Source organism: Panthera leo, chromosome D2, assembly GCF_018350215.1.
Source record: "Panthera leo isolate Ple1 chromosome D2, P.leo_Ple1_pat1.1, whole genome shotgun sequence".
In the NCBI taxonomy this organism is placed as follows: domain Eukaryota; kingdom Metazoa; phylum Chordata; class Mammalia; order Carnivora; family Felidae; genus Panthera; species Panthera leo.
Window position 1 is genome coordinate 69555246 of NC_056689.1, and position 16255 is coordinate 69571500.

Genomic DNA, 16255 nt, shown 5'->3' on the forward strand with positions numbered 1-16255 from the left:
GAGCCTCTATCTTAGGCTCTTAGGTGCATTTTTCAAAAGAAGCCATTCTTGGGCCGTGTTTTAGCCTAGAACAAAGCAGCTTAATCTCCGGCACATTCTGCATCTGCAGGAAAGTTGGTCAAACCAATTTTGTAATGGTGGCCCTGAGGAGCCTGTGGGATTCTGACGACTTCTGATATAATTTCACTGTTAGTTATATGCGGTCAGGGCTGGCTTTGGGAAACTTGTTGGTACCTGTATGATTCAGAGGGCAGGACAGAATATTAATCACAGCTTCTTATAATTTAACTATTCTAGATAAATTGGGTTTCCCTGACCCACAGGGCAAAGTTAATTATTTATAGAAGATGGGCTGAATTTCCCATCTTCCAGTTCTGAGAAATGAGGTAGCTTCCGAAAGAGACAGGCAAACCTGATCTTTCACAGACCTGTGTGTGAGCCTCGCAACGTGAGTTCCTGGAGAAATGCGTGTGCCCCCTTGGCCACATCCTTGCGCTTCCTGTCGTCTCTTGAAGTTTTTCCGTTGTCCTCCTACGATGAGTGGCTCCTGGTGGCCTTTGGTTTTGTAAAGTTGCGTGGCGTGAACATTATGATCGTGGTGTCACCCGTTCCAGCTTGCAGGTGTGGGTAGAGTCCCCAGGGCCCACAATGAGGCTGCACGGGGAGGGTGGGGGTGGGGGTCACCTCGCAGAGGAGGAAGGATTCGTGGGTTTGGATGTGATAGACCGTGGCTTGTGGTCTCTCGGTTTGGGTGTTCGGACAAAATAGCGACTTTCTGTTATTTTATAAGAAACACAACACTTGTGACTTTCTGGTGCTCAGGTGTTAGTGAGACTAAGCAGTCATGATCTGTCATGAGGATGGTTTCCAACCACTTTGAATTCTCTTACAATGGATTTTCCTAGGAAGAAGCATCCCTGCTGAGAAATAGCTTGGATTGAAAAGGCCGGTTTCTTGTTTTTGTACTCAGGTAAAGGATACCGATCTACCAGGAAGGGGAGGGGAGCGCAAGGCCTTCACAGTTTTTAAGATCAATCCTTTTCGGCGTGACGGGCTTTCTGTGGGACCTAGTCTTCCAGAAGAGACCGGTTTCCTCTCCATTTAGCAGGCTGTTCGGGCCCCGTGGTGGCCCCTGCCTCCCCATCTTGCCTGAGCCCGGGGCCGATGCCATCTGTTGGTGGGCAACACTGGCCCAACACGGGCGTCATCCCAGCGTCGTGATGCGTGAAGGTTGCCCACACTGAGAAGCTCTGGAGAGAGCAGCTCCTGAACGTAGAAGGGTGATGCCCAAAGCACACGGGGCACGTCACCCACGACCTGCGGAATTTCTGCCGGGCGCTCTTTCGTGGTGATTCCGTGGCATGTGACACATTTGCCAGTGTTTCCTGGGAAGTGCGTGAGAATTTTGAACACGTGAACCTCTTCCAGTCAGAATCGCCCAGGGATTTTCAAACTTCCATTTTGGTGAGGAGGGATAGTTATTTCGGTGAGATTGTGGGCTCGTGGTTAGCCCTTGTGACTGGGAGTCATGGCTGGAGAGCTCAGATTCTTTCCCGAGCTTTTCCCCCAAAACTGGAGTTTGCCAGTGACGATTAAATCTAAAACGTCGCCTTGGGGCCACCAAGTAATCGTGTTCGACTGTCTGGATTTAAGGCCCACTGAAGGAATGTATCCTGTCTGACTTGAAATCACGTCTTTACGTGCTCATTCCCTAAGCCAGGGGTGACAAACTGCGGCCCAGGGGCCGAAGCTGTCCTGCCACCTCTTTTTGTGTGGCCCGTGAGCTAAAAATGGTTTTTCTATTATTTTTAAATGGTTGAAAAAAATTAAGAGAAGAAGAATATGTCCTGACACAGGAAAGTTTTAGTATCCTATAGATAAAGTTTTTTTGGCACACAGCCACGACATGATCCGTGCAGGACTGTGGCCGCTTCGGTGACAACCACGCCTGAGCTGAGTAGAACCGAGATGGGATGGGTCGCAAAGCCTAAGTAAGATATGTGCTGTAGCCCTTGACAGAAAAAGTCTGCCAACCCCGCCCCGTACAAGTAAAGGGACGGACGTCACTTGCCGGCCCGTCTGTGAGATGGAAGTGCGGCCAAGCAGCTTTGGTTGTTTTGTCAGGGATGTGGAGCTTTGTCATCAGCATCATTGGTCTTTGCATGGTTCTATTTGTTTCGAAAGTCAGCTTTGTACCGTGACCTCAGCAGCCCTGAGATTCAGGTTCTCTGAGCAGCCCTCCTCACCGTCCTTGCTACGGAAGCTGTACTCACCAGGATGGGGGTGCCTTTCTCGGGAGCAGGTTCCCTCAGGCCCACTTGTCGCCGGATCCTGCGGGGCCCTCTGATTCGGAAGATCCCTCCCCATTTGCCTTTCCTTGTCTGAGCTTATTTAGTTATCTTGAGAGAAAGTGTGAGTGGGGGAGGGGCAGAGAGGGAGGGAGAGAGAGAATCCCGAGCAGGCTCCGAACTGTCAGCGCAGAGCCTGTTGTGGGGCTCGAACCCGTGAACCGTGAGATCGTGACCTGAGCTGAAGTCAGACGCTTAACCGACTGAGTCACCCAGGTGTTCCCCCTTGTCCTTTTGTTTTGATCAGGGGCAGTGGGGGAGGAGACGTTAGAGTTGCATACCTTTTTCTTTTTTTTGCTGACAATTTAACAGGCTTTTAAAATGTTTGATTCTGTTCAGACCATTGGTTTTGTATGTATTTCGAGACTTTGTCCACAGGTCCGAAGCTTAAACTTAAGCTCCCTGAAACATATCATAAAATAGGATTTGGGGAAAAACCCTAACAGGCCATGAGCAGAACATTAGTATTAAAGGATGAAACACTTAAGTCAAGATGGCCTTATGCATTTATTATTATTATTATTATTATTATTATTATTTTTTTTTTTTTTTTTACAAAAGGCAAGTTGAGCAGGACTCCATTTCAACAGTTTTCAATGCAGGAATTCCCACGGCCCCATTTGATTGCAGTTTGCTGAAAAGTTTAATGTTTTTGTAGGCAATTCATAATTTCCACGTTGAGCGGCCTGAAAGGAAGAGAGCCGGAGCCCCAGTGTTGTTTTTGTAGTGGGATGGTGGGAACTTTTTTTTTCTCTTCCCCAAAAGGATGTAAAACCGAAGTTGGGCCATGGGGAAAATGTGGTGTGGGGTTCCCGCCCTTTCGTAAATCCGAGATGCCTCGTCCTTCGGGTCTTTTCTTTAGGACCCAACAGAATAGAATTTCCTGCTGCTTAGTGTCTCCAGGAAGGAAAAGCTTTTCCTCTAGGCTATAATCGTACCTAATTTCCTTTTTCTTCCCTTTATTTATTTATTTTCCTTATTAATAAGGACCAATTGTAGAAGATGAAGGAACCTGGGAAACCCATCACTTTCGGAGGAGGTTAATAACTTCCTTTAAAAAATCCTGACATAATACTTATTTCCCCGAAAGGAGCCTCGTCAGCCTGAATGCCAGTTATTTCCAATGGATGGGCACAGGTTTGCGGGGGCCCAGCCATTCTGTGGGATCAAGTTGCATTGGGATGGAGAGGTTGAAGCTGTCACTGTGGAGTCCTTGCAAGCCAGCGGGACTGGGGCTGTCTTCCTCCACCATCTGGATCTGGTTAGCTCTCTCTGGGCAGTGGGGCCGAGTCTCATTTCCTCCAACCAGTAATGTTATATAGGCAGTGATCCTGGGCTGCCCTAACATAATTGAAAATTATGTGTATTGTAGGCTTGGAGCGCTGAAATGTAGGCTCATAAAAATATGTGGTGCAGGTAGCCTGCGGAGATTGGATATGGCACACAATGAAGCTTTTATGTAAAATAAGAATTATAAGACTCTGCATTAATATTGCATTATGGGTATGACAGTTCTCTGGTGAGGTCCTCAGGGCAGGTCTGTCACCTTAAACAAAAGCCCAAATTTCCGAATTCTATGGAGCCGGTGTTTGGATGCGATCAAATCAGTTTTACAGATGGCCGAAGATGAAAACCTGTCTGTTAATCTGACCCTGCCCCCCGAGGGTAGCGTGAGGTGTAGGTGTGTGGCACTCAGCTTGGCATTTTTCCTCACAGGTTTTTATGAGAGGAAAGATGAGTATTGGCAGGTTTCCATTTTGGTTGGCCTCAAGGAAATGATGCTATTGAGTGGTTTTCACCAACGAGGTCCATATATTTATGTGGCAAGTGAGAATGGGAAGAAGTCAGGGAGAGATGGGGTGGAATGGGTTCCCAGGGCCCATTGGCTTGGGTTACGGAAACATTTACTACAGTGGCTCTCAATTTGGGATGCTGCTGCCCCCAAATAAGATATCTGGAAATGGTTTGATTATAAGGGTGACTGAGGTGGGGGTGGGAGTGGGTACCTGCTGGTATTTACGGTCTGGGGGTCCAGAATCCTTCGGTGCTGGGGCAGTCCCTCCCTCACCCCCACCCCAGATCGTTGACGGACGAAACACTGGAGGTCCGTAGAAGCGAAGGGATTTGATGCAAGGTCTTGTGGTGACTTACTAGAACTAGTAACCAGGTTTCCTCACACGAGAGCCTTCTGGCTTACAGCTCTGAGGTTGTAGAAGTTCTCTAACCTCGTATAGATCTAAGTTGGGAAAATGTTTACTTGGAGCAGGTAGCTTGTGGGCCAGGCTCTCCCAGTTTTGGGTGTAACCGCATTTGGTTTTAATCCGTTGTCCAGTTGTATCTTTAAGGAACCTATGGGAAGGCTTGTGTGTGGCTTTCACTCTTCCTTTCATGTGGGGTTTGAGCCAACCCTTCCTTCTTTTGGACTGCCCTGTGCTGTTCTTTTTCTTTCTGTTGAAATCTTTCTGACTTAACCAGACCTACTGTGTACAGCCTTCCCCAGTGTCTTTTCTCAGAACTACCGTCTTCTTTCTTGGCACTCCCTAGGCTCCCTAGACTCCCTGAGTCTGTGCCGAGGTTCTACCACGAAGTTCTACATGGACTTCATCTGTGTGTGAGCCAGTTCTCTCACGTGCGCATAAGCTCCCTGAGGGCAAATGTTCTTCCTATCTCCTTATCCTTCGCAAGAAGGCTTTGTACAAAGCGAGCTTTAATCAGTATTCATTGAGTGAAATGCCCTGTGCAGTTTATATGAAAACTAGCCGTTTATTTTGCTTTCGGGTCTCTGGAGAGCTCAAGATGGCCTCTTCAGTGCCCTCCAAGCATTAACTGGTGCATTTAACAATTAATTGGCCTTCGGAGATACAGAGGCCGGTGATGTCCTCATGAGAATCTTAGCACTGTGGCTTCAGTTTTGTTCAGTTGTCTGAAGGTTTCCTGAGTGCAACTGCGCTGAGAGTGTAGTGCCTTGGAGTCGCTTATCCCACGTGTTAAGTATCTCTGTGACGGGGCAAGCCACCTCACCCCGGTTCAAGCCCTTCTTCGCAAAGCTGACGTGATGGCTTGTGACCGAAGTAACGCCCTTTCCCTTCCTTGTGCCACGGATTTTCCACCTTTGGGGCTGGTGAGGGGAGCCATCTTCCTCTTGCTCGGGCAGCTTCTACGAAAGGACGTTTGCACAGATGCAGCCGACTTGAAAGTGAAGGATGGTGGCATTTTAGAAACGAAGGTCACCGAAAGAGCAGATCCGGGATTGATGGTGTCCTCTGGCTTGAGACTTCCCTTCGCTTTCTTCCTTTGGGAGACCTCTCCCTGCTTTTCTCTCCCACATCCCTACCGTTTCCCTCTAAATGAGTTAGTACCAGGGAAATCGTGTTCTCTAGAGCCAGCCTGAGGTTTGAATGTTCAGAACCAAACTGTAGTTGCTCATAGTGTTGATGTTCTGTTGAAAGTACCTGTTGGACATGAACCCTAAGAAGAACCTCTTGATATGCACGATTTGATCTTTCTGTGGGTGGTGGTGTTCTTTGCATGCTTTTAAGTTTTTCGGTGTTGTTATTTGCCTGTTTTTACTCCTTTGAGTTTCTCGTCTGTGTATCAGGGACCCCAGGAGTTAGGTCTTGGGATAGCTGTTTTGTATAGCTTTTCCAAATTCATCCGCCACATTCGTTTTGTTTCCTCCCTCTAGTATCTCCAGATGAAATGGCCACTGCTTGATGTCCAGGCGGGGACCCTCCAGAGCAGACAAGCCCTCAAGGATGCCCGCTCTCCGTCACCGGCACACATTGTCGTAAGTGACCTTACAAAGGCGGTTCCTTCCTTTCTTGGGGGGTGGGGGGGGGGCGGAGATGAAGAAAATATTCTTTTGTTGATAGCAAGTCTTGTTTATCACTTTTTCTTTCTTTAAAATATATATATATTTGGAATATTCTTGGATATGGTTTATATCTAGAAGGTATTTGTTTTCTGCTATTGGACCTTAGCGATTGTTATCTACTTGGAAAATTTCCATGTCTTCCCACCACCCCTTTCTCCTGGTGTTGGGTTAGTCTAGCCTCGTGGTCTCTAGCTAATGGGACACTGCCACCATGGTTTGGAGGAGACTGGAAATGGTGCCATAGCAGCTTACAAAAATACAATCTCCAAATCCTTTCCTGAAAGACTCATTTAGCGGAGGTGAGTTGCAGAGGAGGGAATTAGAAAATGCAAAAGGGAAGCTTTGGATTTGACACTTTCCAGTCCCCCCCACCCCCATCCCCCAATTTGTCTTAATTGTTGGAAAGTAGTAACATTCTACGTTAATATCAGTAGAATTTTATCCGGGCTGATTGATTGTAAACGGAGAGTAGAAATGAATTTGGACGGGCTTAAGTTCAAATTAATCCATACATCCATGGCTTTGAAAGCCTGTGGGTTTAACATAGGAAACATTTGTTTCTAGTAGTGAGAGACTATAACATAAAACGTGTGTCTACATATATTTTTAATGTACTTTCAGATTTTGTAGGCTCTGAAAGTGGAATTTATAAATTAACCTCTTGAGAAGATGGCTCAGCCTTCTTAGAATATTCTCTTCCATATATTTATATCATGAGCTGGACTTCATAGTTTTGAAATAATTAATGGAAGACACATTTTTTATAATGAATCTATGACAGGTAGAATTATGCAAAGCATGAAATAATTCATGTATTTTTTATTTGAGTACCACAAAATGCTACCCATTAATATATTTTGCCTCTCTGTTACTTGTAATTTCTAAAAATGGCAAAATGATTTTCTTAAGTAGAAAAACCTCAAGATGCATTGTGTCAAACTTCAGGCTAACTGTCTCCTTACTTTGTAGCTTGCTATAATAGAGTATATATTATTTAATGAATTATGCCTCTGTTATATGAATATTAGATACATATGTATGTGTGTGTATGTATTACAAAGTGATTTATTTCCGTTAAGCCACGTCTTGAGTCATCGTTTGTGAAAATGTTCTACAAATTCTTATGTTATAAATGAGGCACATAGAAAAGGTTGACATTTTTCCAGAAGCTTTTCCCTTCCTCCCACCCCGCAGTAAAGTGGATGCTCATAATTACATACGCTCCTACAATGTCAAGATTTCAGGGCTGGAAGTGACCTTAGATCATCTCGGCCCAACCTGCTCTCAGAAAAGGAAACAGGCCCAGAGATGCCCTAAGTGAATTGCCCAACGTCACACGCTGAGTTAGTGGCCAGAGCGAGGACTGGACCCGGTCCTCCGCTCCTTTTCCGGGGCCTGGTGGCCTGTTCTTTACTAAGGGAGAGTAACTTTCTGTGGCTGGTTCTCTTTTGCGGACGGTCAGGCGGGGTCATTATCAGGGACAGCCTGGTAGGTGTGAGGGCGTTGCTGGTGTGGGGCTCCGACTGATGCAGGTTTCTCCGAGGAGAGTGAATGCTGTATAAACAACATTTTAACAATGTACAAAGATTTGGGATAGTTGCAGTGTCCTAGAGGGTAAAATGAGGAAGCCTGTCCTTTTCACGCTTCCTGCCCCCCCCCCCCCCCCCCCCCCGTGTTTCCCATTGTGCGTCTAGCCTTTGAAATGCCTTTTTTTTTTTTTTTTTAAAGCTATAGAGAAAGGACATTATCTTTAGAATCACTTGGAGGCTTTTTTTTTTTTTTTCCTTTGCTCTCCGAGTGGAGAGAAGGTGCCATTCTTAGAAGTGGTTCAGGGTGGACACAGCCCCTCGCGGGTGTGGATGGAGGTCGTGGGCCCACACCGGTGGGCAATGGTGAGCATTGCCCGAGTGTGAATGGGGGCTGATCCGTTTAGAGAGAGCTGCCCCTACTGCCTCCCCAGCCGTCCCACGTGGACGGTGTCACAAGGTACACCCTAAGCGCTAATTTTCATCTTTCGAAATGGACAGGCTGAGGAGAGGCAAAGACGTTTTGTCCAGAGCCAGTGTGGGTTTTGGCAAGGGGAACGCGGCGGGACTTGGGTCCCTCTATCCCCCGCTGTCTTAGGAGGTGTGTTTTCCACGGCCACCGCTTTGGGCCCCCACCACGCTTCGCATGGAGCCCCTTGCCCCAAGGAGCAACTTCTGTGTTTTCTGCTCTGCTCCTGGGGACCCTGGGGAGTGGCCCGGGGCGGCGGGGGGGGGGAGGTGGTGCAGGGGTTCTGGGCTGTGAAAGCAGGGTGGGCTCTGGCAGCGGGACAGAGGAGAGAAAGGACTCAAGCTGGGATAAAAGGAAACCAAATTTGTGAAATACTTAATGCTGTGGCAACTGAATGGTGTCTGTGGTTATATGAATTAGCCCTGTAATTCTGCATTTCTGTAATCTTCACCTGAGACGAAGGGGTAATGGGGAGGGGGGGTGCTGGAGTGGGGGGGGGGTTGGTGGAGGGAGCCGGGCAGGTAGAGGAGGGCTGTGGTTGTTGGCCTCTTCATCCGCCCAGTGGTCTCATGCAGCTTTTGGGATAGAGGAATCCTGCACCTTGGGACCAGAAATGAATGATCTGCCTTTTCACTGGACAGCAGTGGGTCGACCAGAAAACCAGTTTGGCCGTCACGGTGTATCTGTATTTATAAAGGGAGCCTTCTGGATTCCGGCTGATGTATCATTTGGGTCTCTGGTTTGCGTTCAGTTCAGCTCTGCCGGTGAATGGCGAACTCTCCTCCAGACCCGGGGCTCTTCCTCACATTTTTGTTATTCGTTCTTTTTAAATCAAACGTTGTCACATCCCACTGTTTCATCAGACATGTTTCAAAATAATTGTCTAAGGATTGCTGCCTAGTTTCTCCGAAATTCGGGTTTATTGTAATTTCTGGGCCAGGTTATTTCATAATTATTTCTAATGTTTTCCTTTGAAACCAGAGAAGTGCTCAGTGTTTGTTAGTGATCATTAGAGACTCTCACTATCACCAGTTGCTGAGAAAATAACCGCCGAGCACCCATCTGGGGTGGAATTTTCACAGAGGAGTTTAAAGCTTTTTGTCAAAATGTTTTAAACTGGATTTTCTTTTTTTTCATGTGGTATGTGGGTTACCGAATTATAAAAAATAAATGTGTAGAATAAATATTCCTAATTAGTGGAATTGGGTTGGTCAAATAATATTTAAATTAAGAAGCAAGCCCCACAAATTTTAGTGCCTATAACCGATAACTGCATCTTATGTATTATAATCCAGTGGCTCCTCATCTGTGCTCAGAAGACAGAGGAAATTATTCCCCAAGGATGCTGTATTGAGTTGGGTTTTGGCGGGGGGCGCGGTGGGGGCGGGAGGTTAGCCAAAAAATAGCAATTTACACAAGAGGTCCACGTCTCCCTTCCCCTTCTTCCCTCCCCACACAACTGAGAAGTTCAGGTTCCGGGACCCTCCCCTCTTCCTGGCCTCCCCAGGCCCATGCATTATCTGATTCACGTAACTAGTTCATATTTCAGCCTCTCTGGCGTTTTTAAATTCGTATTTTTAATTCTTTGCTTCGGCCAAGCATCCGGGTTGTGCTAAGCGTGGCGGTGTTTGAGTCTTGGCCGACCCGCCTCCAGCGCCCCGTAAGCTGTGGGAGGGCAGCCGCTCCCCAGACACCAGCCCCGGTGTCTTTGCTATACAAAGACTTTCATTTAACTGCCTTTGTACGCGGCAAAAAAAGGTTCTGTACCCCAAATGGTGGTATTTTGGTATAGTATGTATCTTACGAGATGGCAGAAGGCTTCAAAAGTTCCCACCATGGTATGGTATCTTGGGGGTTTCCTTTTGAAGTCCATGTGGAGTTTCACCGTGGGGTGAATTTCTAGTCATTCTTGGTCTTGTGCGTTTTGTTGTGTAATGAGCACTGAGGTGTGGGCTAAGAAAGCAGTCTGTGTCCCGAGGAGCAAAGCCTGCCAGACTGTGGTGCTGTACTTTGTTGTTGTTGTTATTGCTTAAATGCTGAAAGAGTTCAGAAAACTTAGGAAATACAGCGTGATGAGAGAGCTTCAGGCAGGGTCTCTGCTTGCCTGTGTCGAGCATTTTCCAGTAAGCTCAGAGGGCATGGTGAAACTCTCGCTTTTTTGTGTCTGAGGACTTTGGGGGTGTGGGGACACCTCCTCATGGTTAATAAGAAAAACCACGTTGAGAACATCCTGTTGGGTATTAAATACATGTGGGTGTTTTGATGGGTTATTTGGCTTGGGCTCTGCCCTCACCTGCTCTCCTGGGCGATTGTTGGCAGTTGGCGTATGCTGGGAGGTTCTGTGCTAGATGCTGAGGCCCAGCAAAACCGTCTCGGCCCCTACCTTGCCAGGTGCCAGCCTGGGGCGGCGTATAGGTGCTGTGACAGGTGTGATGGGGAGATGGGATTTCTTCCACTGACTGAGAAGTTAGTGACGTTACAGGCTGGGCCGGCCCCCTGAGAAAATGACATCTAAAATGAGATGCGAAGGGGGTGCCTGGGTGGCTCAGTCGGTTAAGCGTCTGACTTCGGCTCCGGTCACCATCTCACGGTTTGTGAGTTCGAGCCCCGCGTCGGGCTCTGTGCCGACAGCTCAGAGCCTGGAGCCTGCTTTGGATTCTGTGTCTCCCTCTCTCTCTGCTCCTCCCCTGCTCGCGCTCTGTCTCTCTCAAAAATAAACAATAACAAAAATAAATAAAACGAAAGGTGAAGGATCAATTAGAGTTAGCCAGGTAAGGGTGTGAGAGAAGGAGAGGGTGGGAGATGGAACAGCATTCCAGGCAGAAGGAAAACCACGTATGAAGTTCCTAAAGGGAAAATTCTTTAGCTGTGAGAGAAATTTAAAGCCAGCTACAGTGGCTGCAGGTCCTGAGGGACGAGGGAGAATGGCCTGGGGGAGGATATGGTGCGAATTTGGTGTTTGATTCTAACCACCGTGGGAGATCCGTGAGGGCTTTGGCTTGTGTTAAAATTGCCGGCCGTGGGGATAATGGTTGAAGTAGACAGATTGGGAGGGAACAGCAGCAGAATTTGCCGACAGATTACACGTCAGTATTGAGGGAGGAGGAAGGGTCAAAGGTAGGTGGGTGGGATTGCCAAGTTTGGGGAAGAAGCGTTGTATTTTTATTTTATGTTTCATTTTTTGTAATCCCAGTTTTATCGAGATGTAAGTGACCTAATACATTTATAAGTTTAAGGTGTACAGTGTGTTGATTTGAAATACTTCTGTACTGTAACATGATTACCGTCCTAGGGTTTGCCGATACCCCTAAGCATGTCCTATAATTACCATTTCTTTTTTGCTGTGAGAACATGTAAGGTCTGTTCTCTAGGCAACTCAAGTATATAATTATAATTGCCATGCTGTACATTAGATCCCCAGAACTGACTCATTTTGTAACTGGAAGTTTGTACCCTTTGACCAACATCTCCCCAGTAACCACCGTCTCACTCTGTTGCTGAGTTTCAGCTGTTTTTAGATTCCACGTACAGATGATATCGTGAAGTATTTGCCTTTCTCTGTCTGACTTATGTCACTTAGCATAATAACGTTCACGGTCCATCCGTGTTGTCTCATGGCAGGATTTCCTACGTACTTATGGCCGAATAATATTCCATTGTGTATATATACACCACTTTTTAAACTCCATTTATCTCTTGATGGACACTTATGTCGTTTCAGTGCCTTGGCTATTGTCAATAATGCTACAGTGAACCTGGGAGTGCAAAGACCTCTTCGAGGTCCTGTTTTTCACTTCCTTTGGATAGAAACCCAGAAGAAGCTCTGCTGGGTCACACGGTAGTTCTATCTTTAGATTTTTTTTGCGGAATCTCCATACTGTTTTCCACAGTAGCTGTACCAGGTGACGTTCCCACCAACAGCACACGGGGTGTCCCTTTCTCCACATCCTCACTAACGCTTGTTGTCTCTTGTCTTTTGATAATAGCCATTCTGACAGGTGTGAGGTGGTATCTCCTTACGCGTTTCCCTGATGATTAGGGATGTTGAACGCATTTCCATGTACCTGTTGGTGTAGTTCATTTACCTCCTTTGGGAAAATGTCTTCAGTTCGAGTTGTCTTTTTAGAGAAATTCAGTTATTAGGTTTCATGACCCCCAAAGCACTATGGCAGTATGAAATGCGGACAATCCAAACTTTTACTTAGTCCCTTCAGAATAATGTCGACAGTCTGTTAAATTTCAGCTTATTTGGAATATATTTAGGGTAGGGTAGAGAATTTTCCCTTTCCTTCTTCCAAATTTGGATAAGTAGCTTTTATTGGTCTTTCTCTTGGTCTTTTTTATTTGTAATGCTTTTAAGTTTATTTATTTATTTTGAGAGGGACAGAGACAGTGTGAATGGGGGAGGGGCGGAGAGAGAGGGAAAGAGAGAATCCCAAGCAGGTTCTGCGTTGCCAGCTCAGAGCCCGACGCAGGGGTTGAACTCATAAAACCATGAGATCGTGACCTGAGCGAAAACCCAAGAGAGTCATACGCTTAACCGACTGAGCCCCTCAGGTCCGCCCCCCCCCCCCCACCCGGTAAATGGTCTTGCATTTACCATCGATTCATTCACGGACTGTGTGGGGGAAAAAGTGTTCTAGACGCTGGGAGAAAGTGGAGTCGATGATGAAGGATCATAAGAATAATAGCAAATAAGCCAGTAACACTTTCTGCATGCCAGGCATTGTTCTAGGTGCTCTCCTAATGCTCTGTTGCCCCTGTTTCACGGAGGAGGAAGTAGGCCCAGGGCGGTTAAGTGTTTGCCCGGGTGTGGGAGTCAGGATGTGAGACAGGACAGCCAGAACATTGCCATCGTCTTAACCCCTGACCACAACGACGCCGGGGAAAGATGAATAACAGGCACAGTGGGGCCTGCCCAGTGCTGCGGGTGGGGAACTCCATGAGCTGGATGGGGTGGGCCTGTCTCAAGGAGAATCCACCCGTGCCCCTGGACAGTGGGACACGAGGTTGGCGAGGGTTTTGCTTCTGGGTGTCCTTGAGGTACTGCCAAGGTGAGTACTGACAAATTGTGGGCAGGGGGGGCCACGCCGCCGTGGCCCAGGTGAACTTTGGGTGATTTGAGGGCGTGAACCTATGCGGGCTTCCTAAGAGCTTTTTCCCCACCCACCGTCTCCACTCCCTTCACTATTCACTACGTTTACACTTTCCCCTTGTTTTGTCTTTTTCCCCATTTATGTATGACTCAGCCAGACTTTCTAGAATACTTGGCATGTGTTTCCTAGCGGGAGCTGAGTCAGAGCTTTCCCATTTCACGGACGGAACTGTGGTGAGGGTGCGTATTTTGTCTGAGGATATAAAGCGAGCCTGTGAGCACAGCAGAAATACGATTATTCTTGGAAGGAGGGCTGTGCGTGTTTAATATGAAGAAGCAGGCTGCTGGGTTATCTTTTTTTTTCCCCCCTGGGAAAAAGTGGTGGATAGATCAGTCATGCTCTGAAGAGAAAGTGGAGTCATTCGGCCAAAGGAGCCTAGAGTTAAAAGTCCGAGCTTCCTTCTCTCCTTCCAGAAAATACTCTCTGATGAGGAATTCTGAAGTTCTTGAGGTTTGAGTTGCTGGTGTGGCAGCTGACCGCCGCGGTGATGGAAAGTATTCTACCAAGGAGGATTGTGTTGTGCAAGCTTGGTCGTATCCCTTTCAGATTAGAATCACAGAAGGTTTCACAACCTTATGTCACATGTCCTGTCACCCACTGCTGTCCCTTTAATCACTGTCCAGAAGTGGCCTGTTCGCCGTTTAATATTTATATTTGTTTTCAACATTCTCAAGCTTATAGCACTCAATATTTGCAGCCTTGTATTTATTGAAAAGGAAAATTGCTGTAATGAAAAGCACCTCCCCATGTCATTAAAATTTGTAAGGATTTTAAATGATCACGTAGCAGCCCATAATATGCCTATGCACACATTTGCTTAATCAATGGCACATTGTTGGGCCTTTAGAGTATCTTACGCCTTTGTTTCTACTATTCTAAATAATCCTGTGATGAACATCTATGCACGTAAATCTTTGTGCTTTCGTCCCCCACCCCCTCTCCTTTATTATTTCTTAGGATAGAGTCTTAGAAAGACAGGTAAAAGAGAATAAAATTAAAAATTTTTTTTCTTGATATATAGGCACAAATATTTTTCTGAAAGGTTTCAATTTTTACAGTCATCAGCATGTATGAAACATTTACCAAGATCAGAATGATTTTCTTTTTAATGTTTGTTTATTTTTGAGAGAGATAGCAGGGGAGGGGCAGAGAGAGAGAGAGAGGGAGAGAAAGGATCTGAAGCAGGCTCTATGCTGATAACAGAGAGCCTGATGCAGGGCTTGAACTCCCTAACCGTGAGCTCATGTCCTGAGCTGAAGTCAGACGCTTAACCAACTGAACCATCCAGTCACCCCAACCATGATCAGAAGGATTTTTTTTTTAATTTATTTTTATTTTTTGTTTTTTGACAGAGAGAGAGAGAGCACAAGCAGGGAAGGAGCAGAGAGAGAGGGAGACAGAGTCCGAAGCAGGCTCCAGGCTCTGAGCTGTCAGCACAGAGACTGATGTGGGGCTTGAATCCACGAACTGTGAGATTATGACCTGAGCTGAAGTGGGATGCTTAACAGACTGAACCACCCAGGTGCCCCCTCTGGGGAATTTAACAAAAGAAAAAGTTTGGGCTTTCCCGGAAAAATGTTGCTAAAAATGTTTCTCGTACTCTGCTTTGCTCCAGAAAAGAGACCCACCCAGCCCATCCACCTTGGGTTTTCCAAGATCTTTACGCCTTCAAAACAGCAAACAAAATGATAGCTTTTTAAGTAGTTGGAGGTTTTAAAGTCAGCTGATGCTATCATGGTTTTATAGGATTACATATACTCACTTTTGATAACTTACAGTGTAACCCTTTAGATATACTGTACTAGTTCCCTGAATATATACAGCACATTTAGGGCTATTTTAGAGGTCTTGGAGTATACTTTCATAACCTCAAATAAGTCTACAGTTTTTTGTTTTTAGTTTTAGTTTTGATATCTTTTTTTTAATGGCATATTATTGGGCACATAGTTACTAAGTATTTGATGCTATGTGTGGACTCAGGACTATGATTCGGAGCACCTGACTGGCTCAGTCAGTAGAGCATCTGACTCTTGATCTTGGGGTTGTGAGTTTGAGCCCCATGTTGGGTGGAGAGATTACTTAAAATCTTTAAGGTTTTTAAAAAAATCTTTTTAAGTTTATTTTGAGCGAGACAGAGACAATGTGAATAGGGGAGGGGTGGAGAGGGAGGGAAAGAGAGCATCCCAAGCAAGCTTTACACTGTCAGAGCAGAGGCCCACGCGGGGCTTGAACTCACAAAACTGTGAGAACATGACCTGAACCAAAACCGAGAGTCGGACGCCTAACCGACTGAGCCACCCAGGCGCCCCGAAAATAAAATCTTTGAAAACAAACGCAAAAAGGGAATACGATTCTGGATTATGTTTCTGGGAAAACATATCTCCTTGTCAAAGATGTTATTTATTGCCATGTTTAAGATCACTGTGAGTGCGGGGAAGGCTGCAGCCTCCAATCAGCCTTGACCATTTCTCAACACTGCGTCTTGTGCTTGGGGGAAAAGTCTTTGGCAGCTCTGGGCTAGCATTTCCTGACATTTGTCTCGCTGAGTGTTAATAAGGTTACTGGAAAAAAGGATCCCCTCCTAAAATAGGCTTAGGGAAGCACTGGTTATGCAAAGTCAACCCGCTTCTTTAGGGCAGGATCTTGAGTCATTTGGAGGCTTAGACACTCAGGGGGCAGTGCTTAAAGCTTGCCCGACTCCACGATGCCTCTCAGCATCTTCAGGGAAGAGACTGGAGCAGACCCTGGAACATTGTTCTAGTTTCGGCACCTGCTCTGTTTACCAAGTGTGGGAGCCTGTTTTAAATCAACACGGATCTACTTAGAGCTCAACAGCCTATGTTTATCTTTCCAGTAAATAAAACAAAAGTATTCACTTGGCA

At 46.3% G+C, this 16255-nt stretch overlaps 1 protein-coding gene across 29 annotated transcripts in view; it reads left to right on the forward strand.

Moving 5' to 3' along the window:
- TCF7L2 (transcription factor 7 like 2) overlaps window positions 1-16255 on the forward strand; it is a 212719-nt gene that overhangs the window by 71240 nt on the left and 125224 nt on the right. For all 29 annotated transcript variants that reach the window (XM_042908725.1, XM_042908726.1, XM_042908706.1 and 26 more), the window contains one exon: window positions 6034-6135. In XM_042908725.1, coding sequence (XP_042764659.1) covers window positions 6034-6135 — 102 coding nt within the window. The remainder of the gene's footprint in view (window positions 1-6033; window positions 6136-16255) is intronic.